General features: G+C 40.8%; 1 protein-coding gene across 3 annotated transcripts; it reads left to right on the top strand.

The window, feature by feature from the left end:
* LOC118230114 (tumor necrosis factor alpha-induced protein 2-like) lies at positions 1-25,424 on the top strand. Of its 3 annotated transcripts, none has more exons than XM_035422903.1 (14): positions 1-214; positions 4,715-4,909; positions 7,531-7,725; positions 9,416-9,601; positions 9,934-10,582; positions 12,312-12,426; positions 12,717-12,854; positions 13,403-13,497; positions 13,673-13,765; positions 14,208-14,331; positions 21,036-21,152; positions 21,680-21,835; positions 22,474-22,595; positions 23,894-25,424. In XM_035422903.1, the coding sequence occupies exons 1-14, from the start codon at positions 202-204 to the stop codon at positions 24,054-24,056; spliced, it is 2,361 nt and encodes a 786-aa protein (XP_035278794.1). In that variant the 5' UTR covers positions 1-201; the 3' UTR covers positions 24,057-25,424. The 3 variants fall into 3 exon arrangements, with proteins under 3 accessions (XP_035278794.1, XP_035278793.1, XP_035278795.1); XM_035422902.1 differs by lacking the exon at positions 1-214 and adding an exon at positions 675-1,223 and having other exon boundaries at positions 4,700-4,909; XM_035422904.1 differs by lacking the exon at positions 1-214 and adding an exon at positions 679-1,223.
* Positions 25,425-26,602: the final 1,178 nt, after the last annotated feature.

Below are 26,602 nucleotides of genomic sequence, written 5' to 3' on the forward strand. Positions count from 1 at the left end.
GGGGGGGGGGGTGTAGCCTGGCTGAGAGTAATATACAGATAGGGGATTTCCCTAAGCCACGGATAACCCTCGTCACACATCTTAACTCCAGCCAATTTAAGACGAAGTCTGTGAGCTCTACCCCGATCAAAACACTGCAGAGGAAACAATCATCAAGCGATCACGAAGGACTTCAGCAGTGGGCTTCTCTCCTCTGGGCAGATGGAGACGAGAGGTAAAGGGACCCTCGGATAGTCAGATTTATTTCTTCAATGTAGCAGCAAGGCGCTTACTTTTGATTTTATGTGTTACGTCGTACCAGTGACTGTCCTTGCTCTTGAAGCATAGTGTCATAGAGAAATCCGTGGCATCTACGCGAGGGGTTGTGTATAGCCTACTCTCGGATTTTAGAAATCGCAACTATCTAAACGTTCTAAAATGCTTCAGTGGTGTCTGATTAAAATTTCAGAAGCAAACATACAGAAACATCTGAATTCTCCTAAAATAAGTTTTTATTATCGGGAACTCACGCCTGTTTAGGCAATGTAGGAAACATTAGAATACTTACAGCACGTAGCCTATAGGCTACGTTAATATTCAATAAATGGGTTGAAGGCTATGATTCTGATTTACCTCCTGATCTGAGTATGCCGATTTCACCTGGAGAAAGTGTGGCATGGGTTACTTGAACTTGAACTATAGTGATCGCTGCTGTACCCGCGGGAGCATCACTTACAAATTTCGCTCGAGTAGATTGTTAAACCGACAGTAGCCTATGCCTAAATCTTACAACTTGGCCGCAAGTCGTTTCAGAGCTGTTGTCTTGCGTAAATCTGATAGGCCTATATTAGCTCAGCTAATTGAAAATATATGCACGAAAGATTTAGCCGAAGCATACGTATAACAGCTATACCTTTTAGAACAGTGGTAACCAACCTTGTTCCTGAAGATCTCCCGTTCTGTAGGTTTTCATTTTTAACCCTAACCCTCAACAAGACCGCTAGCGGATGAATAGAGTGTGTTTTGTTAAAGCAGGAACAGGGATGCTATCGAATACCAATTAGCCTACTTAAATTCAGATCCTCTCTCAGCCTCCGCCCACTGTTAATGTTTCAGTTCTGTTCGGAACCAGAGGTGCCGAGTATGCTGAATGGAGTAGGCTAAAGGTTTAGACTACGTTTCTGCTGTTTCGGGACACAGAATAAACATTTTGCTTTGGATGACATTATAGCCTACTATGAAGGGTGAGTGAATTCAGTTTATTGAAAAATAATTTCAAATGGCACGGATTCTTAAAATACAGACTATAGGCTATATATTGTGGCTGAAAATGTAATAGGCTGTTCTAAAACATTTACAAAAAAGGTGGCCTATATGCCCGTATATAGGCTAGCCTGATAACGGAAATTGAAAGATTTTCTTAAGCTATGATAAGAACCTAATAACTATGTAGTTTATCGCACACACATCGAAGTCTGGACTTACGCTCCGGTAGACTAGTGCGCAACTTAATTTCGGGTTGACATTCGTTGACTGAAGCCTATTTTCCCCATAATTACTGCAAAAAGGCTATCTGATAGTGAATTATAGTAACTATAGTGAATTATTTCTGTAAACAGTGACCATATTAGTGTATAGAACGACCACTGTGTGTCCTAATACGTGAAAGTTTAGCAGTGGTCTTGGGTTTGGTCATAGGCTATTGCACAGAGTAGGCTGTTTTTTTTGGAGGAGGTGGGTGCGGTTAGCATAAATAAATAAATAACCAATGTTTAATTATTGAACGTGTAACCTTCGGCCGGGTTTTATTTTGTGATTCCGCCTAATTAGCTACTGCAGAGGGGGTAGCCTACGATACACCATAAGTGAAACCACATGCGCTGTAGACTTATTTTTCCACCTAGCCACTCTTTTGGCCACATTTGTAGGATTTGCGGGGATTTTATAGATGCTTACGAGACAAATAGTGTTTTTTCCAGATTCATTATGGTACCGCACTGGAGGTTTGCACTGACCGTAAAAGCGACTGGATAGCAGCTGCGTCACCGGCTTGGTCGGCCTCAGCGCGAAGCTGTCAAAATACCCTTATCCTGCCTGTCTTTTGTAATTAATAAAACTCACTCTCCACAACATAGTGATTGATTTTCATAATTCACCAATTTATCAATGCATCTTGTAGGCTAATTAGCAGATAGGCTATAGCTGGAATTTATGAAAAGTTATGCAGCAAATTGTGACCTTTTTTAAGATCACAGTTGATCTCAATTGACCATGTTAAACGGTAGGGCTGATGTGAACATTCTGGTGTGAACATTCTGTGCTTGTGCGGTTCATTACATTACATTACAGGCACTTAGCAGACGCTCTTATCCAGAGCGACTTACACAACTTTTTACATAGCACTTTACATTGTATCCATTTATACAGCTGGATATATACTTAAAAGGTTAAGTACCTTGCTCAAGGGTACAACGGCAGTGTCCTACCCGGGAATCGAACCTGCGACCTTTCGGTTACAAGCGCAGTTCCTTACCCACTGTGCCACACTCCGTCCTCATTCATGCATCCATCCACTATCTACACCCATTTTTTCTTTGTCAGGGTCGTGTGGGGTGCTGGAGCCTATCCCAGCGTGCATTGGGCAAGAGGCAGGAATACATCCTGGACAGATCACCAATCTGTTGCAGGGCACACACACGCACTCATACTTATGGGCAAGTAGGTATTTTAGCCTACCTGCATGTCTTTGTAGTGTGGGAGGAAACCGGAGTACCCAGAGGAAACCCATGCAGACACGGGGAGAACATGCAAACTCGACACAAAGGCCCAGGCTGGGATTCAATCCCAGAACCTTCTTGCTGTGAGGTGACAGTGCTACCCATTATCGCTCAACAAAATACAACATGTTTATGGGAAAGTACAGCAAGTGCTAAAAATAAAAAAGATGCTGGCTGAAAGTTACAACATGTTCAGAACAGAATGGAACTAGTTAGGAAAAACTGCCATGAATAGTGAACGTGTCAGGAAAACATATCCTAGTTTGGTAGTTAACTAGTGAACCCTTTGAAACGATTAGTTGACTGTGGGGCGCAGCCTGCCATTAAAAGCATTGGGCCTCATTAACCAATATCTTCCTAAGGTTTTTCTTAAATTTGTTCTTGAGAAAAGTCTACGTCAGATTCACGACGTGTTCTTAAACCGCAGAATTGTTCGCACGTGTTCTTAAAATTATGCATCCCATTGTCCTCGTAAGTGTAAAGCGCGTGCCAGTCGTTCCTAATTAGCATAGGTAAACGCCCCGCCAATCCCCATAATAGGGCATGAGACTGCAGGGCCGTGTGCACGCACAGAAATCGAAAAGAAACTTTGAGCGCAAACGAAGTCAATAATGCCCAAACGAAAATCTAAAGACGGTGGAGCACCGGACTCCAAACGTAAGAAAAACTTCGGTAGTTCTGAAGTGGAGGTTTTGCTGCGGGAAGTGAACAGCAAACGACCTGTCATATTTAGTAGCGTCAGTGATGGATATAAAATAACACAAAAAAGATGCATGGGATGATATGACTCCTTCAGTGAACGCTGTATCCGGAAAAGGGCGCACAAGTGGTGAAGTAAAAAAATGGTTTGGTGTCAGATCTGAGGCAAAAAATAAAATAAAAAAATAATGGTGTTAGTGGGCGCAAGGAAATGTGTGTTATGCGTTTAAACGACAAAACGCTTCTCTCTTCTGTTCTTACCTAAGAACAAATCCAAAATAAGAAAACATTGGTGAATGTCAGAATCTTCGTGAAAGCTGGGTAAGTGGGTTTTAAGAAAAAAAAATTTCTTAAGAACGGTTGGTTAATTGAGGCCCATTGATATCAAAATTGCGCCACGTTACAAGAAACAATGGGCCTCATTCACCAACCGTTCTTGAAGAGAATGTCACTAGGGGGGTGACACCAAAATGACTGGCAATACCCAGTTTTATCTTGAAGACAACAACATCTAGAGCCAGAACATTGGCTTCTGTCTCAGTTGTTGTCTTCTCTCACACATTCACAGTAAAGTGCCTGAGAACTGCAGTTCAACTACATTTTCGTGAATTGGTAACATTTGGGTGCAGAATGGTAGTTAATTGGAGAGTCTAAATTGGTATGGTTGTGTGAGTGATTGGTATGGGTGTCCTGCGATGGATTGGACTGGTCCAGGGTGTTTTCCTGCCTCTTGCTTTATGCATGCTGGAATAGGCTCCAGCCTCACATGACCATGACCAGGAGTAAGTGGGTCAGGTAATGGATGGATAGATAGATAGATGGGTACATAGATGGATAGACAGGGAGAGGCACAGGTCTACAGGTGGTGCATGCATCTCTTTTGAATGCAGATTAGTTAATTAGATGACTTAAGAATGTAAGTTTGAGTGTTAATTGCATGTTTAAATCTAGTGTGTTATCTTGTAACTATGTTGTGTTATATAAAAATATGTCATGGCTTGTCAACTGCTGTTTTTTTGTTTTTTGAGTCAGGCGAGTTATTTCAATATTTTTGTACGTTAATCTTTTCTAAGAATGCTATGTCACATTTATACAGATATCCATTGTGGGTTCCTTGTTTTTTGTGTCTCCCCCAACATTGAAAGAGAAAATGGAGAATGTCTAAGGTGGTGTCAGTATATATTACCTGTATGTGTGTATAATGTTTTGTGTTGGTAGCTTTTAAGCAATGCCACTTTTTTTATGTGGTTCCCTTGCAGATCATCCTGCAGAAGAGGTGAAGACACTTAAAGATGTCAATGAAAATGGAGCAGCTTCATTTGAACAACCACCTGTTGTATCAAGTGCAGAGAATCATAAACATGTGAGGTATAAGATCAAGCTTCCAGAATTCAAAAAATGGCCGAGGAGTCCCAAAGCTGCCATCGACACAGTGGATAGCACTTCAACAATAGGTACTGCGATCTTCATTCAGTCTTTCTCCTGTATCTGTCTATATAACTGCCCATTCATGTTTTTGTTTTTATTTTGTATGTTACAATTTACAGTTTTACAGATGAGATGAATTGGAAAGGCAACTGTAAACCAGGCCTAATCTCTCAACCCGTGCCCTACCTCACTGATGCCCTTCTGGTAAAATGGAAGCAAATCCCTGCAGCAATGCTCCACCAGCTAGTATAAAGCCTTCCCAGAAGAGTGGAGGTTGTTATAGCAGCAAAGGGTGGACCAACTCCATATTAATGGCCCTAATTTTTAATGAGATGCTCTATGTCAGGTGTCCACGTACTTTTGGCCATGTAGTGTATATACATACGTACATACATATAGATGATGTATACGTATTGTGAACTCTCTCAGCCAACGGGGGGTTGAGTGACGGATGCCCAGAAGAACCAGCACGGTGAGACAGAGGTAGTGGTTAACAAAAAAGGTCTTTAATAATTGTAATGAGTGGGGGTAGGGGGAGCCAAAAACAACTAAAAAGTCTTCCCGGTTGGGGTATCAGTGCTCCGCTCCAGGTCTTCACACACTCTTCTGGAGAGAAACGAAAAAAGAAGTGGGTTAAGGGGGGGACAGGGCGTGGTCAGCCCGATCCGGGTCCGGTTCCTTGCTCCGGCCGCCGGCTGGTGATCCTCCGGTTCCAAGGGTGTGCGGGAGAAGGCTTCCCTCCCAATGCGATAGCACTCCACTCTTCTCCAGATTAAGTTCTCGGCTGTTCCTGTCGTTGCCCCCTGCCACACGGTCTACAGGAATCCCGATTACTCTGTATCCTTTACTCTTTATCACAGATTATCACAAGTATTCCTCAGTTTCAAGAGCGTTGGCCCACGGCCGCTTACAGTCTCTTCCCGGGGTGTAGAGTCGTCCGGCGTAGCTGCGACGGAAGCCCCAGCAACTCTGCCATTCCTTGGGTTGTGCTGGTCTTTAAAAGCCTGCATGCTCATCAGTGCAAGCAGGTTCAGGTGGGCGCCGGCAGCCAATCCAGCAAGCAGCTTCAGGTGTGCGCAGAGTGGAAAATTCCACCTACCTTCCCTCTGCTGCAGCCCTGTCCATGGTGCTGCCGGGTGTCACCTCAGTTAGTCTGGCTGGGGCTGTCCAGGGTCCTGAATGTCTCTAGACTGTGGTTTGCCAGGTACCGCCCACTCACCACTTTTCCTAGCGGCCGCCGGTGTCGATGCGCTCGGCCGTCCTGGTGGTCTCGTGGGGAGCACCGATAAGGGATCGGGGCGCCACAGTATACATAAATATACATACAAGCATACATATACGTATACATATAAATTCTGCATTTCCATTACTATGTAGCTGGCACACAAATGAGACAATTTAACTTCTTCTCAAGAATCAATATACATGATTTATCCCCAGATTTCATTATTCTGAGCCACCCGAGCTGCTACCACAGGACCGTCATTTATTTGCCACCAATTTGACCGATGTAAACATTGACTGACTGACCATGTTGGTCACCAATCTACACCCTGAGCCAACCAGAGGAGGATGGGTTTCCCCCTTGATCCTGGTTCTTTCCCACAGGGAGTTTTTCCTTGCCACTGTTGCTCTAGGCTTGCTCCTGTGGGGGTTTCGGCCAGGGTTGTCTGTGAAGCGTATTGCTGCAATTGCTGTGAAATGCGCTATATAAATACAATTTCATTGATTGATTGATTGATTTATAAACATATTTTATCATGCATATCTTCCAGATATGAGATGTAAAGCCATCCTAATTGGTTTGAGAATTAAACTATTATTAGACTACAGATTTTTTGTATACCCCGTTTTATCTTGAAGACAACAACATCTAGAGCCAGAACATTGGCTTCTGTCTCAGTTGTTGTCCTCTCCCACACATTCACAGTAAAGTGCCTGAGAACTGCAGTTCAACTACATTTTCCTGTATAGGTAATATTTGGGTGCAGAATGGTAGTTAATTGGACAGTCTACATTGGTATGATTGTGTGAGTGATTGGTATGGGTGTCCTGCGACGGACTGGACTAGTCCAGGGTGTTTTCTTGCCTCTTGTTCTATGCATGCTGGAATAGGCTCCATCCCCACATGAACGTGACCAGGAGTAAGTGGGTCAGATAATGGATGGATAGATAGATAGATGGGTACATAGATGGATAGTCAGGGAGAGGCACAGATCTGCAGGTGGTGCATGTGTCTCTTTTGAATGCAAAGTAGTTAATTATATGACTTAAGAATGAAAGTTTGAGTGTTAATTGCAAGTTTACATTAGTGTGGTTTCTTGTAACTATGTTGTGTTATATAAAAAATATGTCATGGCTTGTCAGCTGGTGTTTTTTTTGTTTGTTTTTTTGAGTCAGGCTAGTTATTTCAATATTTTTGTACATTAATCTTTTCTAAGAATGCAATGTCACATTTATACAGATATCCATTGTGTGTTCCTTGTTTTTTGTGTTAAACTTTTGTGTTGTTTGTGTCTCCCCCAACATTGAAAGAGAAAATGGAGAATGTCTAAGGTGGTGTCAGTATATATTGCCTGTGTGTGTGTATAATGTTCTGTGTTGTAGCTTTTAAGCAATGCCACTTTTTTATGTGGTTCCCTTGCAGATCATCCTGCAGAAGAGGTGAAGACACTGAAAGATGTCAATGAAAATGGAGCAGCTTCATTTGAACAACCACCTGTTGTATCAAGTGCAGAGAATCATAAACATGTAAAGTATAAGATCAAGCTTCCAGAATTCAAAAAGTGGGCGAGGAGTCCCAAAGCTGCCATCGACACAGTGGATAGCACTTCAACAATAGGTACTGCGATCTTCATTCAGTCTTTCTCCTGTATCTGTCTATATAACTGCCCATTCATGTTTTTGTTTTTATTTTGTATGTTACAATTTACAGTTTTACAGATGAGATGAATTGGAAAGGCAACTGTAAGCCAGGCCTAATCTCTCAACCCGTGCCCTACCTCACTGATGCCCTTCTGGTAGAATGGAAGCAAATCCCTGCAGCAATGCTCCACCATCTAGTATAAAGCCTTCTCATAAGAATGGAGGTTGTTATAGCAGCAAAGGGTGGACCAACTCCATATTAATGGCCCTATTTTTAATGAGATGCTCTATGTCAGGTGTCCACGTACTTTTGGCCATGTAGTGTATATACATACATTTTTACATACATACATATAGATGATGTATACGTATACATAAATATACATACAAGCATACATATACGTATACATATAAATTCTGCATTTCCATTACTATGCAGCTGGCACACAAATGAGACAATTTAACTTCTCAAGAATCAATATACACGATTTTTCCCAAGATTTCATTATTCTGCGCCACCCGAGCCGCTACCACAGGACCGTCATTTATTTGCCACCAATTTGACCGATGGAAACATTGACTGACTGACCATGTTGGTCACCAATCTACACCCTGAGCCAACCATAGGAGGATGGGTTTCCCCCTTGATCCTGGTTCCTTCCCACGGGGAGTTTTTCCTTGCCACTGTTGCTCTAGGCTTGCTCCTGTGGGGGTTTCGGCCAGGGTTGTCTGAAGCGTATTGCTGCAGTTACTGTGAAATGCGCTATATAAATACAATTTGATTAATTGATTAATAAACATATTTTATCATGCATATCTTCCAGATATGAGATGTAAAGCCATCCTGATTGGTTTGAGAATTAAACTATTATTAGACTACAGATTTTTTGTATACCCAGTTTCATCTTGAAGACAACAACATCTAGAGCCAGAACATTGGCTTCTGTCTCAGTTGTTGTCCTCTCCCAAACATTCACAGTAAAGTGCCTGAGAACTGCAGTTCAACTACATTTTCCTGTATAGGTAATATTTGGGTGCAGAATGGTAGTTAATTGGACAGGCTACATTGGTATGATTGTGTGAGTGATTGGTATGGGTGTCCTGTGACTGACTGGACTAGTCCAGGGTGTTTTCTTGCCTCTTGTTCTGTGCATGCTGGAATAGGCTCCATCCCCACATGAACATGACCAGGAGTAAGTGGGTCAGATAATGGATGGATAGATAGATAGATGGGTACATAGTCAGGGAGAGGCACAGATCTGCAGGTGGTGCATGTGTCTCTTTTGAATTCAAAGTAGTTAATTATATGACTTAAGAATGAATGTTTGAGTGTTAATTGCAAGTTTACATTAGTGTGGTTTCTTGTAACTGTGTTGTGTTATATAAAAAATATGTCATGGCTTGTCAGCTGGTGTTTTTCAATGTTTTTGCTTGTTAATCCTTTCTCAGAATGCAATAGCACATTTATACAAATATCTATTGCGTGTTCCTTGTCTTTTGTGTTCAACTGTGTCTTCCCCAACATTGAAAGTGAACCAAACTAGTGAACCAAACTTTCATCAGCAAACAGAGGATGTCTAAGGTGATATCAGTAGCCTATATATTGGTTGTATATGTGTATAATATTCTGTGTTTAAGCACTGCCACTTTATGTGGTTCCCTTGCAGATCATCCTGCAGAAGACGTGAATACGCTTAAAGATGACAATGAAAATGGAGCAGCTTCATTTGAACAACCGCCTGTTGTATCAAGTGCAGAAAGTCAGAAACGTAGAAAGCGTAGGATCAAGTTTCCAAAATTCAAAAATGGACCCAGAAGTCCCCAAGCTGCAGTGGATAGTGCTTTGCAAATTGGTACAGTAATATGCATTCAATCTACCTTCTTTATCTATCTATGTATTTATCTGTCCATTGATGTTTTAGTTTTTATTTAGTATTGTACCATTGCATTCTAAGATGGGGAATGGAAATTCATCCCCTGGTTGAGTTGGTTTAGCTTGTTTTGAGATCATTCTACAGTCTGTTTCCTAGTGAAAGGAATGGACCTTGCAGTGCACTGTCACAAGGATATTGTCCCTGACATTGAATTGTGTTGACTTATATCAAGTTTACTTATTTAATACTGATGTTAAGGGGAAAAGCAGAATTTGGCTTTTTAACCCAGAATCAATCTTGGTTCTCTTTAGAGCGCTCTTTCAAGGAGAACATAGAGGAGAAGAGACTCAAGGAGGCTGACTGCCAGCTGATCAACAGAGAGGAGTATCTGTTCCTGCAGGGTGCAGGCCAGGAGGGAGTGGAGAGGAGGGGCAGGGACAAAGAGGAGGCTGAACTGCAGGAGGACTATGAGAGCCTTCTGGTCCTGGTGCGGCTGGCCATCCAGAACTCGTTTAGTGCTGAACCTGGTGAGCTGGATGCTCTGAGATCAGCAGTGAGTGTAATCCTGCAGGAGGAGGAGCAAGACCGGAGGTGGCTGGAGGAGACAGGGGTGGAGGCCCCAGTGTGGAGGCCTCGGCAGTGCCGACACACCCACGATGGCTTGCTGCAGGTGATGGTCGAGAAGCGGATGGAGTGCATGGAGGACGTGGCTGTTGCAGAGAGGCTCTCCAGTTCCCTAAAGAAAGAGGTCTGCAAGATGGGAAAACAGGTGCATGTGGACCTGCTGAAGGTTGTGCAGGATGTGAAGACCTGCTATCCCGCCGAATTCAATGTGTGTGACACTTACGCCCGGCTTTACCACCAAGCTCTCTCCAGTCAGCTGGTCAAGATGGCTGAGTTGGACCTTAATTTCGATGACCGTGTTTACCTTCTGTGCTGGGTGCACAATTACTACCCAAAGTAAGTAAACAGTATATGAAGCAGAGTGCGTGTATTTATATATAGATGGCTGACAAAGGAACAACCTGAAGAAATGAGTGGAGAAACATAACAAATGCAGATGCTTCCTCACAGTTGTGCTGCATGATACAATTAAGCAATTAACATCCTATCAATGTTCTGTGGCATGTATATAAATGCTGAGCAGGCCCAGTTGGACCCAATTGTGGATCAAGATGGCAAGAGGAAAATATCTAAGTGACTTTGAAAGAGGGTTCATTATTTGGGCACAGATGGCTAGAGCTTCTGTCACAAATATTGCTCAAGTGGCTTGTGTTTCCATAGGAACAGTGACTAAAGTGACATCTGAATCTAGATTTATGGGTAGGACATTTAATAGGGTCGGGAATTGTGGTCGAAAGCACACATGCAATGAACCTTGTGTATTAATGTGATATATAAGGAAAAACAGATGAGAAACTCTTCAGGTGACTGAGAATGTCAATGCAGGACGTGATCAGACTGTGTCAGCAAGAACAGGCCATTGACAACTACATAGAGAGGGATATTATAGTAGGGTTGCAGTGCATACACCCCTCATTGCAAAGACAGATGCACATTTGAGAGTTCAGTGGTGCTTAAACCATAGACACTGGTCTACAGAGATGTGGAAAAAAAGAGATATGGTCAGATGAGTCATCCTTCACCATATTCTCAACAAGTGGGCAAGTGCATGTGTGGCATACACCAAAGGAATGGTACAAGCCTAAATAATTGACTGCTACAGTTTCCTAGCATGGTTTGGGTGCACTTGCCCTCTTAGAGGGTAGGGTCACTGCAAATTAATACAAAGTTATTCTGAGCGATTACCTTTATCTTATAACGAAACATTTCAATCTTGATGGGAGAGGTCTCTTCAAGGATGACAGTGCCCCAAACCATGGGGTCACTGAATGGTTAGATGAGTATGAAAATGATGTGAATCACTTGATGTGGCCTTCGCAGTCACCAGATCTAATTGAACACCTATGGGAGATTTTGGACTGACCTGTTAGACAGCACGCTCTACCTCCATCATCAAATACACCAAATGAGAGAAAATCTTTTGGAAGAATGGTGTTCCATCCTTCCAGTCGTGTTCCAGACCTGTAGAATCTATGCCAAGGTATATTGAAGCTGTTCTGGCAGCTTGTGGTGTAAAGCTGTCATATGACTGACAGCAGTGATGCACAGATGCAGCAATGCAACCAAGAATGCGGTCAGTTGTGTGGCACTTTTTTTTTTTTACAATAATGTGACTACTTAGCCGTAAACAGAGGGCAACAATCACACAAAAAGCAAGAGCATGTGGATTGTCCTTTTAGACAGAATGTCATAGGGACAACTGGATGGAGTGGAGGTGACAGGGGTACAGGAAATCACCAGCCCTCATCCTCATAGTCGAGATGAGAAACATTACTGGCCCTGGGGTGAATTCATTGCTTTACATCTGAGGATATGAAGAATAGTGACTCTTTTCATTCCCATTAACTGCCTGGCTCATAAGAAATTAGTCCATCTGAGAGATAACTGCACTGAGACAAAAATGAGCCTCCATAGAGGAAACGTATCACCACATTTCTTTTTTGTTATCATTAAAAAATGGATCAGCATGTCACCACCAATGACGCTACCCATAATTGTTTAGAGGTTTAAAGCTTCAGTAAAGCTTAATTACTGTAGTCATGATTCTCCATTGTGCTGGTTTCAGTGATGTTTTGAAGCACGAAGAGCTGGAGAAGGACATTGACATTGAAGCACTTGGGCCCCTGCTCCCCGAAGCAGTAGTCAGACCAATTGAGGAGAAATATCTATCCCAAAAAGAGGTACATTCTTCCACACCATTACTCAACACCAAAAGAAGCAGATTTGATAAAGCCAATGTACTCTGAAGATACCAAGTGGGTTTAAGTATAGAAGACCATGCTGTAAGTTAAGCGTGGGCTGTAAGTTATTTGAAAACTTCAAATATGTACCGTGCAATTTGTCTCCTGATTTTGGAGCATGTGGAGAACACTGTCATTGGAGACAATTGGAGGCAAAAGATAATTGGTCACCAGGTTTTTAAAAATGTTGTTTGTGAGACAGAGTGGATTTGATGAAGTAATTTGATCAGATTGGTGTTTTTCAGAGTCAGTTGGGGGTGTGGGTGTCCAATGCCCTGAAGCAGGAGGAGAACAGATGGCGCAACGGCTCATTACCTGAACTCATATTAGACCATTATTACTCCACCATTGCCATTGATGTCATAGAGGTGATTGATTTGTCAGACTTTATCAAACTATTTTACTTCACCAAAAATATTGTGCAATGTCAAGTGTTGCCACATTAAATTCTGCATTCTAAAGACAGCATTGCAAAATAAGTTTGTGTACATATTGTAAATTGTATTACTTATAGAAAAAAAGACTTACTTGAAAATGGTTATGATGACAAATGTGTAATTGTATCTTTGCATTAAATACAATTCTTATATTTTGGATTTAACGTTTTGCCATTATGTTATCATACGTTGCTCTTTTCATGAGGAGAGACTGCCAGGGGATTAGCTCTTTGATGCTGTAGCCATGCAGTGAACTGTTTTCTTGGTTAGGCATGAACTAAAAAGCTGTTTGTTAGGCCATTACCAAGTGAGGATTAGATCCCAGTAGCCTCAATGGCTCACATGCCACCAGCACTGGTAAGTTAACCCATTGGTCAGGTTTACTGTGTTCTAGCTCAGGTTTCCTGTACTGTGATGGAGGCTGTCTGAAAGAGCTGAGCTCACGTATGTCACTGTTGCATTAACTTCCTGTTTGGCAGATGGTGGATGCGGCTGTGAAGGAAACCAAAGCTATTTTCTGTGATTCGAGTAGGGCCCAGAGGATCATGTGTCAGTTGGAGATCTTCTTGATGAGGTACCTGGGAATCTGGGTAGAATGCACATTTGTGTGGGGGGATAACTGTTAAATGTTTTATCCATGTATGTATGCTTCTCAGTACAGTTTTAATATGGGCTAGGTTTCACAATGAGGTGCATTCACAAGACTGTGTTTTGCCAGCTTTTTTGTTTTTTTCACCATGTGCCTTCAGATACAAGAAATCATTGGAAGATTTCATAAAAGAAAAGCATGTGAACACCAATGCTGTGTTAAAGGCTAATTTAGCCAGTATTGAACAATTCAAGTAAGTTCTCCTTCCCCAACCATGTATTATTTAAAAAAATGTAAATGTCATAAGCTGCTTGTATTTGTATCTGTTAAATTAAGAAGATTGGAATGTAAAGTCTGTTTGCTTTTATCAACATTTGCCCTTTATTTTGGCCTACAAGTATTGCATAAACCTGCATGTTCAGTGTCAATAGGCCAGGATGCCGAACAGATATGTATAGCCATAAGAATAAGTTGATATATTAAATAATGTAACTGGAAACTTTTGGCTTAGAGTTCACCCATAAGTTCATAAATTTGCATAACTTTCTTAATTTAAAAAATAATGTTGTTCTAAATTCTCCACAATAGACACATGCGGTCCTTAGGGGATCTTCTTCCCCATGCCTCCCTTACAGCTGAAACTGCACAGGTATTTTTTATAAGGTGAATAGGCAGTGATTTCTTTTTTTCCCCAGGGAATATTTAGAGAAATGTGCAGATCTCCTACCAGAGGAGAAAAACAGATGCCTAACACTTCTGGAAGACATGGAGAACTATGCCTATTGTTACTTCTTAGATGTTATGCACGCCGAATTTAAGGTATGTTGTCTTTTTAACAAATTCTTCCTGCAGAAGCATAATGTGACTCTCCCTGTTTTTAAAGTTGTGGGTGGATGGGGTTGGACAGGATGCATACATATTAATAACTGCACGGATAACTTTAAAAACGGGGTACCAAGGTTTATCTTATTAGGGATCTTCGTTTCACACTGTAGCATCATCACTGGCCAGCAGAAAAATGTGAATTAGCTCCACAATAAAGAAACTTCCAGAATTCTCTGACAATTCACCTCTACATAAACAGTTACACACTGTAGTCTTTATACAATACACAAAGAATTCATATACAAGGGTATGCACCCCTGGTCAAATTGCATGTTTTCTAACTGACAAGATATTAACACAACCTCTGCAGGTAACAAACCTAAACATATTTCTTTAAATTTAACACACAATTACTTTTTATTTGCTGAATTTAACAGTTTAAAAAATTATATACGAAATGTGGCATGTGCAGAGCCCTGTCCATCAGACCATAACACCTTCTTTGGCAGAATTCACAGTTTCAAATGTTTCTTGTAGCTAGATAACAGCCTTTCTTTTCTCGCTTTAGGAATCTTCCTTGCAAAACTCTTCTCATTCAGAAGTGTACTTTGGTCTTCCTACCAACACATGTTTGAGATCTCCCCATAGATTTTCAATATTATTCAAATCTGTGGACTGTGGGCCAATCCAAAGATTCATCCTAATAATTCCTTTGTGTGGCAGCCAGTGGTACAGTACATTTTATGTGGGTAGGAGAACGAATGTATTCAACTAAATATCAACAAATCTTAGAGTCAATGAAGAAACAGAAAGATATTTCAATGAGACAATGATTCAAACATACTTCAAAATCAGCCAGTTCAAGTATTTAATGGTAGATTTTTGAGTTATGTCTTGGATTGTGGGAGATGGTTCCAGAAGACAGGATATAGTTTCCTGATTCATGTTTTTGGGGAATTCACCCTGGACCAAAAAGGGCCAATTATTAACAGCTATTCACAAAATAACACCTGTAAGGAAATAACCAGAAAAATATATTCACACTTGTTTGATTATCCCTTTTCTCCAGGGACATAACAATACATTTCTATGAATATTTACATTTATATTTGGAAACTTACATGAGACATTTTCTCCATGTACAATTTTTTGTCTTTTGTTTAAAAAAAGAAATAATAAATAAAAAAAAGTATATTTTTTTGCACGGGTACATTTTTAAAGATGCCACTAGGAGAAACAAAACAGAATCATGCACAAGAATGTCTGAACAAACAATAACTGCACGAGGAAGTCAGAAACTGACTTATCACAACAGGTGTTCTGCTCTGGAAATTGAACTGGTATAGACTGAAAAGGGGCAAAGCCACATGATGGATTTAAGAAATCCCTGCAGTCAGTTTCATTATGAAGTATCATGAATCAACCTGGCATTCCTGTAATGGTGCACATGGAAATTGGTAGAACCATGGGAGCAAGCACAATATGTCTACATGCTAGTAGTAGATTTGAACCATACCAAATCTCCTTCCATTGGGACACTATTTTGTTATTTTGCTTTGTCATTTCTCCTTTATTATTTTTGAAGGTACTCTAGGTGCAATTTTACATCTCCATTGGGGGTATGCTATTCGGACTCTTAATTTCAGACTACAGAGTAATTGTCTCAAAGCTTGGCATTCAAAGCCGCCCCGTGCCCAGTAACCCTTTGAAGTCTTGCCAGGTTTCAATTAGTTCTGGATGAGCAGATACTCGTTGGTCTGCATCACCATTTTCCTTTCACATTACCCACTCATTTCCCTCATCCTACTTCCAGTCTGACCCTAGAGCAGGTTGTAGCATTGTGCATAAAAATATGTAAGAAAAGGTCACATTTCTGTTTGTGCAGACCAGGTGTGCCTGCACCTTTTACATGCCACTTAATTAGTATTTCCTTAGTCAGTACCTTGAGATCTGGCAGTACATGGAAACCCTCTGTTTTGGTATGGTTCAAATCTACTACTAGCATGTAGACATATTGTGCTTGCTCCCATGGTTCTACCAATTTCCATGTGCACCATTACAGGAATGCCAGGTTGATTCATGATACTTCATAATGAAACTGACTGCAGGGATTTCTTAAATCCATCATGTGGCTTTGCCCCTTTTCAGTCTATACCAGTTCAATTTCCAGAGCAGAACACCTGTTGTGATAAGTCAGTTTCTGACTTCCTCGTGCAGTTATTGTTTGTTCAGACATTCTTGTGCATGATTCTGTTTTGTTTCTCCTAGTGGCATCTTTAAAAATGTACCCGTGCAAAAAAATAAATACTTTTTTTTTATTATTATTTCTTTTTTTAAACAAAAGACAAAAAATTGTACATGGAGAAAATGTCTCATGTAAGTTTCCAAATATAAGTATAAATATTCATAGAAATGTATTGTTATGTCCCTGGAGAAAAGGGATAATCAAACAAGTGTGAATATATTTTTCTGGTTATTTCCTTACAGGTGTTATTTTGTGAATAGCTGTTAATAATTGGCCCTTTTTGGTCCAGGGTGAATTCCCCAAAAACATGAATCAGGAAACTATATCCTGTCTTCTGGAACCATCTCCCACAAAGGTTGAGTTCATTTGGACTTGGTTAATTATTTGTATTTCTGGGAACTGTCTGGCTTAATCCAGGGGGCAGAGTCCCAGGCAAAGCACTTACAGTACCTGCTAGAACATGGTCATTATGCCAGCTAGCTACAGGCAGTGAACAAATGGTGTACTGTGTCTTTGGAAAGCCTTCAGACCCCTTCACTTTTTGCACATTTTGTTACATAACAGCCTTATTCTAAAATTGATTAAATTCATTTTTATTCTCATCAGTCTACACACAATACCCCATAATGACGAAGTGAAAACAAGTTTAGAAATCTTTGGAAATGTATTAAAAATAAAAAACTGAAATATCACATTTACATAAATATTCAGACCCTTTGCTATGACACTCATTATTGAGCTCAGGTGCATCCATTGATCATCATTGAGATGTTTCTACAACTTGTTTGGAGTCCACCTGTGGTAAATTCAATTGATTGGACATGATTTGGAAAAGCACTCACCTGTCTATATAAGGTCCCACAGTTGACAGTGCATGTCAGAGAAAAAACCAAGCCATGAAGTCAAAGGAATTGTATGTGGACCTCCGAGACAGGATTGTGTTGAGGTACAGATCTGGGGAAGGGTACAAAAAATTTCTGCAGCATTGAAAGCCCCGAAGAACACAGAGGCCTCCATCATTCTCAAATGGAAGAAGTTTGGAACCACCAGGACTCTTCCTAGAGCTGGCCACCTGGCCAAACTGAGTAATCAGAGAAGAAGGGCCTTGGTCAGGGAGGTGACCGAGAACCCGATAGCCACTCTGATAGAGCTCCAGAGTTCCTCTGTGGAGATGGGAGAACCGTCCAGAAGGACAACCATCTCTGCAGCACTCCACCAATCAGACCTTTATGGTGGAGTGGCCAGATGGAAGCCACTCCTCAGTAAAAGGCACATGACAGCCCGCTTGGAGTTTGCCAAAAGGCACCTAAAGGACTCTCAGACCATGAGAAACAAGATTCTCTGGTCTGATGAAACCAAGATTGAACTCTTTGGGCACAATGCCAAGCGTCATGTCTGGCAGAAACTAGGCACCGCTCATCATCTGGTCAATACCATCCCTACGGTGAAGCATGGTGGTGGCAGCATCATGCTGTGGGGAAGTTTTTTAGCAGCAGGAAGTGGGAGACGAGTCAGGATTGATGGAAAGGTGAATGGAGCAAAGTACAGAGAGATCCTTGATGAAAACCTGCGCCAGGGCACTCCAGACCTCAGACTGGGGCGAAGATTCACCTTCCAACTGGACAACGACACTAAGCACACAGCCAAGACTGGAGTGGCTTCGGGACAAGTCTGTGAATGTCCTTGAGTGGCCCAGCCAGAGCTTGGACTTGAACCCAATCTAACATATCTGGAGAGATCTGAATATAGCTGTGCAGTAACGCTCCCCATCCAACCTGACAGAGCTTGAGAGGATCTGCAGAGAAGAATGGGAGAAATACCCCAAATACAGGTGTGCCAAGCTTGTAGCGTCATACCCAAGAAGACTCGCGGCTGTAATCGATGCCAAAGGTACCTCAACAAAGTACTAAGTAAAGGGTCTGAATACTTATGTAAATGTGATATTTCTGTTTTATTTTTAATAAATTTCTAAACCTGTTTTCGCTTTGTCATTATGGGTATTGTGTGTAGATTGATGAGAATAAAAATAAATTTAATCAATTTTATAATAAGGCCATAACGTAACAAAATGTGGAAAAAGTGAAGGGGTCTGAATAAAAAGTCACTGTACATTTCCCCATGTTCTGGTTGCAGTCTTAGGTCAATGTCAATCATTACTTAATGGTATTTTGTGATCGTCTTCACTTCATAGTGAATCATTTGTTTCCCGCAGAGGTGGGTGTCTTTCATTAAGACCACACTGTCCCCCTTGACCACAGAGCATGAATAACTGGGCACTGGCTTGAAATGCTTAATACCGATGTTATCCATATGTATTAGCCTTCCGTACTAGTGAACTGTACCTTATAATTTAGAACAGTGCCTAATATAAATTTTACTTTTCCACTAAGCAAGAGTTTGTTGATTTTCTCATGGAAGTTCTGTCATTGCCCTGCAGTTTCAGATTCTGTTTGAATGTCATGCTGCATGTAGGCTGCAACATGGCTACACATCTTGGGTCAACACCCTATAAAGTGGTTTCACACTGGTGTTTCCTTTTTTTGTTCATTACCTGTCCTTACAGGGCTGGGACAAAATAATGTAAACACATCACAATATATGAATATCAGTGTAACTAGGAAAGAATAGGGCAATCCTTCACCTTCAGAACAGCTTCAAACCATCATGGAATTCTGCCACACAAGTTCTGAACCATATGTAGTTTTTTATTGGACCACTTGTAAAGAACGGAAGCCTCCAGGCCTTTGAGGGATTGAAGTGGTGCTTCAGAATCTCTAATTAAGGCTGAATGATGTTTCGATGTGGTGATTGTGGTGTTCATGGAAGGCATTTGAATTCATCCTGGTGTTCCTGAAATCTGAATTTGTTTAGTGTATTTTGGAATTACGATCTTGGAATATGAGGACATCATGAGGGAACAGTGTTTGCCTCATAGAGTGCACCTAGTATTGTATAATGGCTTCATATACCAAATGGTCATTATGAGACCATGCAGAGCACTCATCAGACCCAATGACTCCCATGAGATGGCTGTCCATACTGTTACAGGTCCACAACCATGTGTAACTGTTGGCAACAGCCTTTCTGTTTTAAAGTCTTCCTTTGACTTTCTCAAAACATAAACCTGTCTAGATATAGGAAAGTGTAGTCCAACACCTGTAGCTTGCTTACACAATATCTAGATTCTGGGTTTCACTTTGCACCCTTTTTGCAATGAACAAAATGTACTTGCTACTTTTTGGTTTGTGCATCTTTTAACACTAGTATTCTGTTTACTTATAAGCAACGGTGAAACTATTAGCCGGGGTGAAATATACCAAGGACATTATTGGGATCCTAAAGCAATGCAGAAATAAAATGCAAAAAAGTACTCTTTATATATTATCTTTATCTCAATTCCAAACAATACATTTAGTTAATGGTTACCATTAAACTCAGATAGATCACATTAACAATGAAAGTGCCATTCACTTCTATAGGTATGGGGGCATAATGTTCATTTGAAAAATTTTTATGAAACAAAATTTTCATGGAGCAAACTATTGATATTTATTGTTTTGAACTGACATTCTTGGTTATTTATATTATGATTGTCAAAGAAATCATATAAGCAAAAAGACAAGGCAAATAAATATGATGAACAACAAATAAAAGCATAAAAAACAAGAACCAAATGTACACTGGTTGGACTACCCAAACTGAACTCACGTTGTTAAGGTGTAAATGCTTAGATATTGCATGTTTTAGCAACTGGACTACCCTACCCTTCTGTGATAGGGTGGGTTAAATCATCTGGGGCTTCTTGGGTTGGCTTTTCATTGGCTTCTCCTAATAAAACATCAGGAACTCACAAGGTAATAGTAGTCATCAGTAACATTTTCCTCCTATTGCTGGTAGATCTCCAGGGAAACTGGGAAATGACAGAAAATGTATTAAACCAAAAAATGTGTTGACTGTTGCATTTAAATATAATACTTTAATATTGTGTTCATCTATCTCTAATATATGTTTGTTAGTAGCAACTGAGCTATCAACAAATTTTATAGAGTTCAGGATGTATGTGTGGTTTTTTTTTTGCCAATCAATGAACCTAATGTCATCTTAAATTTAGTGTAAGTCATATCGTGATCCTTAATTTCCTCTTCTGTGCTGCCTCATTTCTTCAGACGGGTTTTTGTGTGGTTGAGGGCATAGACAAAGAAATGCATTGTGGGAGACTGTAGTTTGCATAAGATGAAAAGTTTGGGAAGAATTTTGTTTTTCTTCATTTTAGTTTCAATAATTTTTATGTCTATAAAACAACTGTCTATACAGTTGGATTGATAAAACAATAAGGATGAAGGACAATATATAATAACATTTAACTTTAATTAAAATTATTCTCTGTGGGTTTTTATTTCTGGAAGTCTGGCTTCAGGGTTGATTAGTTCATCTACACTCATCTTTCGTACAGGTAGAGTACAAGCAACTATGGACACAAGCCTGGCTTGAGAGGGGTAGCAGGCAGCTGGTAGAACTGCTGGAGAAACACATTTGGGACTGCGAGAACCTGAAGCCCACCTGCAAGCAAGTAAGGCCTAACACTGCAGTGGCACTAATACATGGGGCTAACAACATCAAAGCTACTATCGGAAATGATATGTTTTTTCTGTGGTGCTGAGACATTGTTGCATTCATATATTTGGTTAGAAAGAGCAATAGGATGGGGTAGTATTGGTGCTAAAGTGGGGCTTAGGTTAAATTCTACACACTCAGAAAAAAGGGTTATTTGGCTTGTCTTCATAGGGGGACCCTTTTTTTGTTCTTTGTGGAATTCTGTGAGTAAGTGTGAAACATATGAAAGCTCCCAGGTTGAACCATTTTGCCTGACAAAGAGCCCTTGAACTAGATACGATTCCTCTTTGGAAACACAGACGAGAATTTGGAACGCAGCACTTAGGTGTAAGGTGGTGCCACACTGTAGTAACCTTGTGTGTATGTGTGCGTTTATGTGTGCTTCTGTTTACGTGTGTTGTGTGTGTGTGTGTGTGTGTGTGTCTGGGGGGGGGGGTCTGTTTATGTGTGTGTGTGTGTGTGTGTGTGTGTGCATGTTTGCAGGAGCTAGTGAGTCGGCTGCATGTGCAGGTGATATTGGAATATGTGAGGAGGATGATGAAAGGGAAGCTGAAGTTGAAAAATAAGGAGCAGCAGGAAGGCGCTGCATCACTGCTGTTCGAAGACAGTAAGATGCTCAATTCAGTGTTTATTGAAGCAGTAAGTACTGATCTCCCTTACCCAAACACACTATATTACAACATTGTGTTTGATTTCTGTTTATAATCCCCAACCTATTTCACCACACTTCCATCAATATGAATTGATTTTATTCTTTTGAATATCTTTATAAGATGATTTAATGTTCTATGGACATTTTTAGTAGGAAACACAGTTGTTAAAGCTGAGGTGTAATACCGATGGACTGCAATTTCTTTTATTTTTTTTGGACCTACGTTCATCAAAAACACACCTCTCGCTGAATATAGAGTTGAGTTTGAATGTCTTTAGCCTAGGTGTATGTAAACTTTTGACCTCAACTGTACCCTCCTACAGTTGGTCAGAATCAGACACTAACACGAGCTGGACAGTAATGCAGGTTAAGATATAAACACTCTGTAGGTGAATCAAACAATTTTGGGGGGGCTTAAATTTGCTGTGGTCTGCATTGCATCTGACAGACAGATATTACTTGGGATATTTCTGATGTTATTGAAGAACAGTCCTGTGAATACTGTCTTCCATAATGCCTTACCTTTTCAGCTGCCTCCTGTATTTAGATGAAAATGAGAATATTCAGTGTGTTGGTGCACTCACAGAGAGTTCTGAGAGAGTTATGCCCCCCTGTGTTCATGCAGGGGTCTAAGGAGAGGTGGCTGCAGGACATTCTCCCCAAAATTGCAGAAGTCCTCAGGCTGCAGGACCCTGGGTCCATCCAGCTGGAGGTCATCACACTAGCCCAGTGTTACCCTGACCTCAGGTAAGATTACCCCTACCCCCACCCCAACACACTCACATATAAACAGTCCCTCGTCCCTGAGCAGTTAAACTTAAGACACAGTGTCACAATATAGCACTCTAATACAGATTCTCTGGAGGAACCAGATGGTCAGCTTTCACATTCAATTCTGCATTCAGTAGACATCTTTTGTTTGTAAACCATTTTTGTCCTCTCATCCATACCCTGACCACAGTGAATGAATCCCAGCACTCACAGCACAAGAAGACATACCCAAATACATACGAAGGAACGCTTCAGAATTGGGGCAGCCTTTGTTAAAGCTTTGCCTCTTTTGAGCTGCTCCTGAAAGCAATACAGAAGCTGTTCTTTGATGTGCTATGGTGTGGCTCCAAGTAGACTTGAAGCGTCGTTGGTCTCAGACAAAGGCAGAGGGTAGAGAAGTGGATCCGCCATTTATCCTATCAGGTGTCTGTCACAATGCAAATCCCCACTCCTCCAATGTAATAAGACACATTCACCCCTCCATTTATCCTCCATCTATGTTTACTAGTGGAAAAATACAGAATGCAGTTTCACTTTTCTGCTGTGATACACCTGTGATAAAGCATACCAAAATTGTCTAAACTAGCTCATCCTATATTTGTCAGAGAGCAATGGTTTACATCCACATTCCCACTGTAAGGACTGTGTGTGTGTGTGTGTGTAGTATGAGGTGCAGAGTATATTTAGCATTTAAACTATTTAACCTGGAATAGTAGTGTAGCCAGGAGTCTTTTTGTGCACAACAGCAGCACATATTTAAATTGCAGATTAACTCCAGTTTGAATTTACTGCACAATCCACACTACAACATATTTTAATGTTCTCTTTTCATGGTTTTTAGACATGCAGCATGGCCCATTGGATCCCCAACTGTACAGTGCATTATCTCATTGTTTTTTTATGAGACTGAAGCTTCAGAAACCCCGTAATGGCTTGACAATATTTCTTGTCAATCACTGGCTCATATGAAACCAAACAAAAGTCTTTCATTTCCTTGTTAAAGCACCTAATATTGTTTTATATGGCATATAAAATCAATATTGGTTAAATTGTTTTATAATGATCTATGGCAAAAAATGGTAGCTCCACCCATTTTGTGGTTGATAAATCCTCCCTTTCCCGACATCTCAGCACAGATGTAACCATATCACTGAAATGAGGTGTTTCATAGGTAATAATGGTATTACCATTCCGATGTTGTTTCCCAACATTGTCCTGGGTAAGAGGTTCATTGTGTACATGACAACACCCTGACACCCTTCCCCCTTTTACAGTGACAAGCACGTCTCCATCTTGTTGCACCTCAAAAACCTATCCAGGGACCACATCAGAAGGATCAAGGACAGCCTGGCAGAGAACCGCTCCTTGGACACCCCCGAAGACACCCGATCCTTCTTCTCTAGAGTGCGGCTTCCCAAGTTTACTACCAAGATCTAATGACCTCCAGCCTCCATCTGAGGCTGTGGGACCTCCACAGACATTGATCCTTAAATAGTTTTTTTTTTACTTTTTCCCCCCACATGGTTGAGGTTAAAACCTGGTCTGGATGGGTTTCTGGAGCAGTGGTTCTGTGGAGTGACTGTGGGAGCAGTGGTGGGTAACCCTGCAGAGTGGTGTGTGATTGGCTGGGGCGCAGCCCAAGGGTGGAGGGTTTTTAAGATCTTTCCCATCTCTTTGTACACGAGCTAGGCCATGTCCGAATCAGTACGAATCACTTGTCTACTATTGAGTATACTTGTTAAGTACACTGGATGACAAAGTTCTTAATTAGAAGAAATTTTCACTAAATGTAGTATACTTAAAAATGGAATCTCCAGGGTTTTGCTGAGCATATTCTGTTGCATACATTTCAGGAAGTAAATTACCATTTTGGTCCCATTAGCATGATGCAAAGCTTCGCTTTAAAAATGATGTGGAGCTTCACTGATGTTTTCCTTAACAACAACAACAATGACAGGTGAGCATGGCCGTACAAGGGCAGAACATCATATGACACTTCCACAGTATGGTTGAAAAGTAGCATGGAGGATGTTTTTTGCATACTGCCCATTGTGCACTTAACAGAACACAGTATGCTTAGTAGGCTAGACCGTACATACTTTGAGGACACAGTAGTTAGGTTGCTGATTCGGACACAGCCCTAGTCTTTGTCAGTCTGGTGAGTGGAAAAAAGCAGCAGCTGGCAGTTTACAATATAGAGGAGGATGCGTGCTTGTCAGTGGTCTCCCAAATTTACCAATGATGTTGCAGTAATGAGACCAGTTTACAAATGTGAATGAGTATTCCAGGGTCAGGCAAAACAGATACCATTTAATTTGATAGAGGGATTATGGTGTGGGAAGATAATCCTGAGACGAGGCCCAGCTCAAGAGCATAAATAGGACAAGACTCACACAGTGTCACAGTGCTTGTTTTCTACACATGCAGGCAACATTAACATACTACATTCATATGCAGGATTTTAAAGTGATCTTTCCAAGCAATATACTATAAACTGCTACAGACTGGATATAACCGTATTATACAATGCTTGCTTAAAATTACTCCCTGAAGTGGTAATAGAAATCAGTGATGCAAAGTTGAATATATTATCAGTGAAAAATAACCAAATACTGAATATTGAATGTTCTGTACACGCAATCAATTTTTCTGTCTACAAGGTCTCTTCAGCAGGACCAGGAAGGGATTAATTGCCTCTCATATTAGAGTTATGGCTTCTACTATATAATATACCAACATATACAAGGTATATAAGTCATCAGTGTTGCCCTCAGCATGCTGTGTATTAAAATGAATGGAAACTAATCTCCTTGTGTCTTTCTCTGACTACCAGGCACCATTTTAGTCCTGTTGGCTTTCTGCTGATCTTTGCATGCAAGGTCAAATTAAAAGGTCATTTCATTGCCAGGGTTGGCCAGAATCATGAAAAGGGATGTTCCTGTTATAAGGTCATGCATATTTATAAAGCTCCAGACCGCACCGCCCCCCCTTTCTCTTTCTCACTTTAGCTCACACCACTACAGCCAGATAGGAACAGAGAACCCAGAATAGCAATCATTATCAATTCAAGCCTTTTCATTGACCAGCCCTGTACAGTTTAACTGAAATCCATTGTTAATAATAATAATAATAATAATAATACATTTTATTTATCAGGCGCCTTTCTGAACACTCAAGGTTACAACCTTACATGGTATTAAAATGGATAGAAGAATGACAAAACACTACAGATACATACATGATATAAAAAACATTTTAAAAAATTTTTTAAAAATGATAAAAATAAAATAAGAAAATAAAATAATAGTAATGAAATAAAAAAATAAAAGTGCCATGGGAGAGTGGATAGCTATGTCCTGTTCAGGCAAAAGCTAGTGTGAAGAGGTGAGTTTTTAAATGTTTCTTAAAAGTGAAGAGAGTCTTGGAGAGGAAAAGTTTGGAGTTTTGGATAGTGTGGATTTAGACCCTATTGTTAACTTTATGACAGCATTGTCATTGCTCTCAGTGGACTTCATATTAAGAATGCAGAAAACCTCATACCAGAGTTACTTTGAAGCAAATGTTGGTAATGAGTTCCTGCTGTGTGTGTGTGTGTGTGCGTGCGTGCGTGCGTGCGTGCGTGCGTGCGTGTGTGTGTGCGCGCGTGCGCGCTCGTGTGTGTGCGTGTGTGTGTGTGGGTTCATGTGAAGGAGAGAGAGTGTCAAAGAGAAGCCAGCTACCTGTCAGAGATGGCGGGAAGAAAAACACTTTCATAGCTCCCCCCACAGGACAGTTGGAAAACATTTCATCCTTTGGCAAGTTCAGTGTGGAAACATGAATGTTTCACAGATGTTCTCTGGTATAAAAGTATTCCACTGCCTTTAATTATAGACTTCACTTCAAGCACCACTGCAAAATCAAAAATCAATGTCTGTCTATCTGAATTCAGGTTCTTTGCTCAATCAATTGCCCAGTGCAGTCAAGCTGACAACTTTGCTTGCTAT

Source organism: Anguilla anguilla, chromosome 6 (assembly GCF_013347855.1).
Source record: "Anguilla anguilla isolate fAngAng1 chromosome 6, fAngAng1.pri, whole genome shotgun sequence".
In the NCBI taxonomy this organism is placed as follows: Eukaryota; Metazoa; Chordata; class Actinopteri; order Anguilliformes; family Anguillidae; genus Anguilla; species Anguilla anguilla.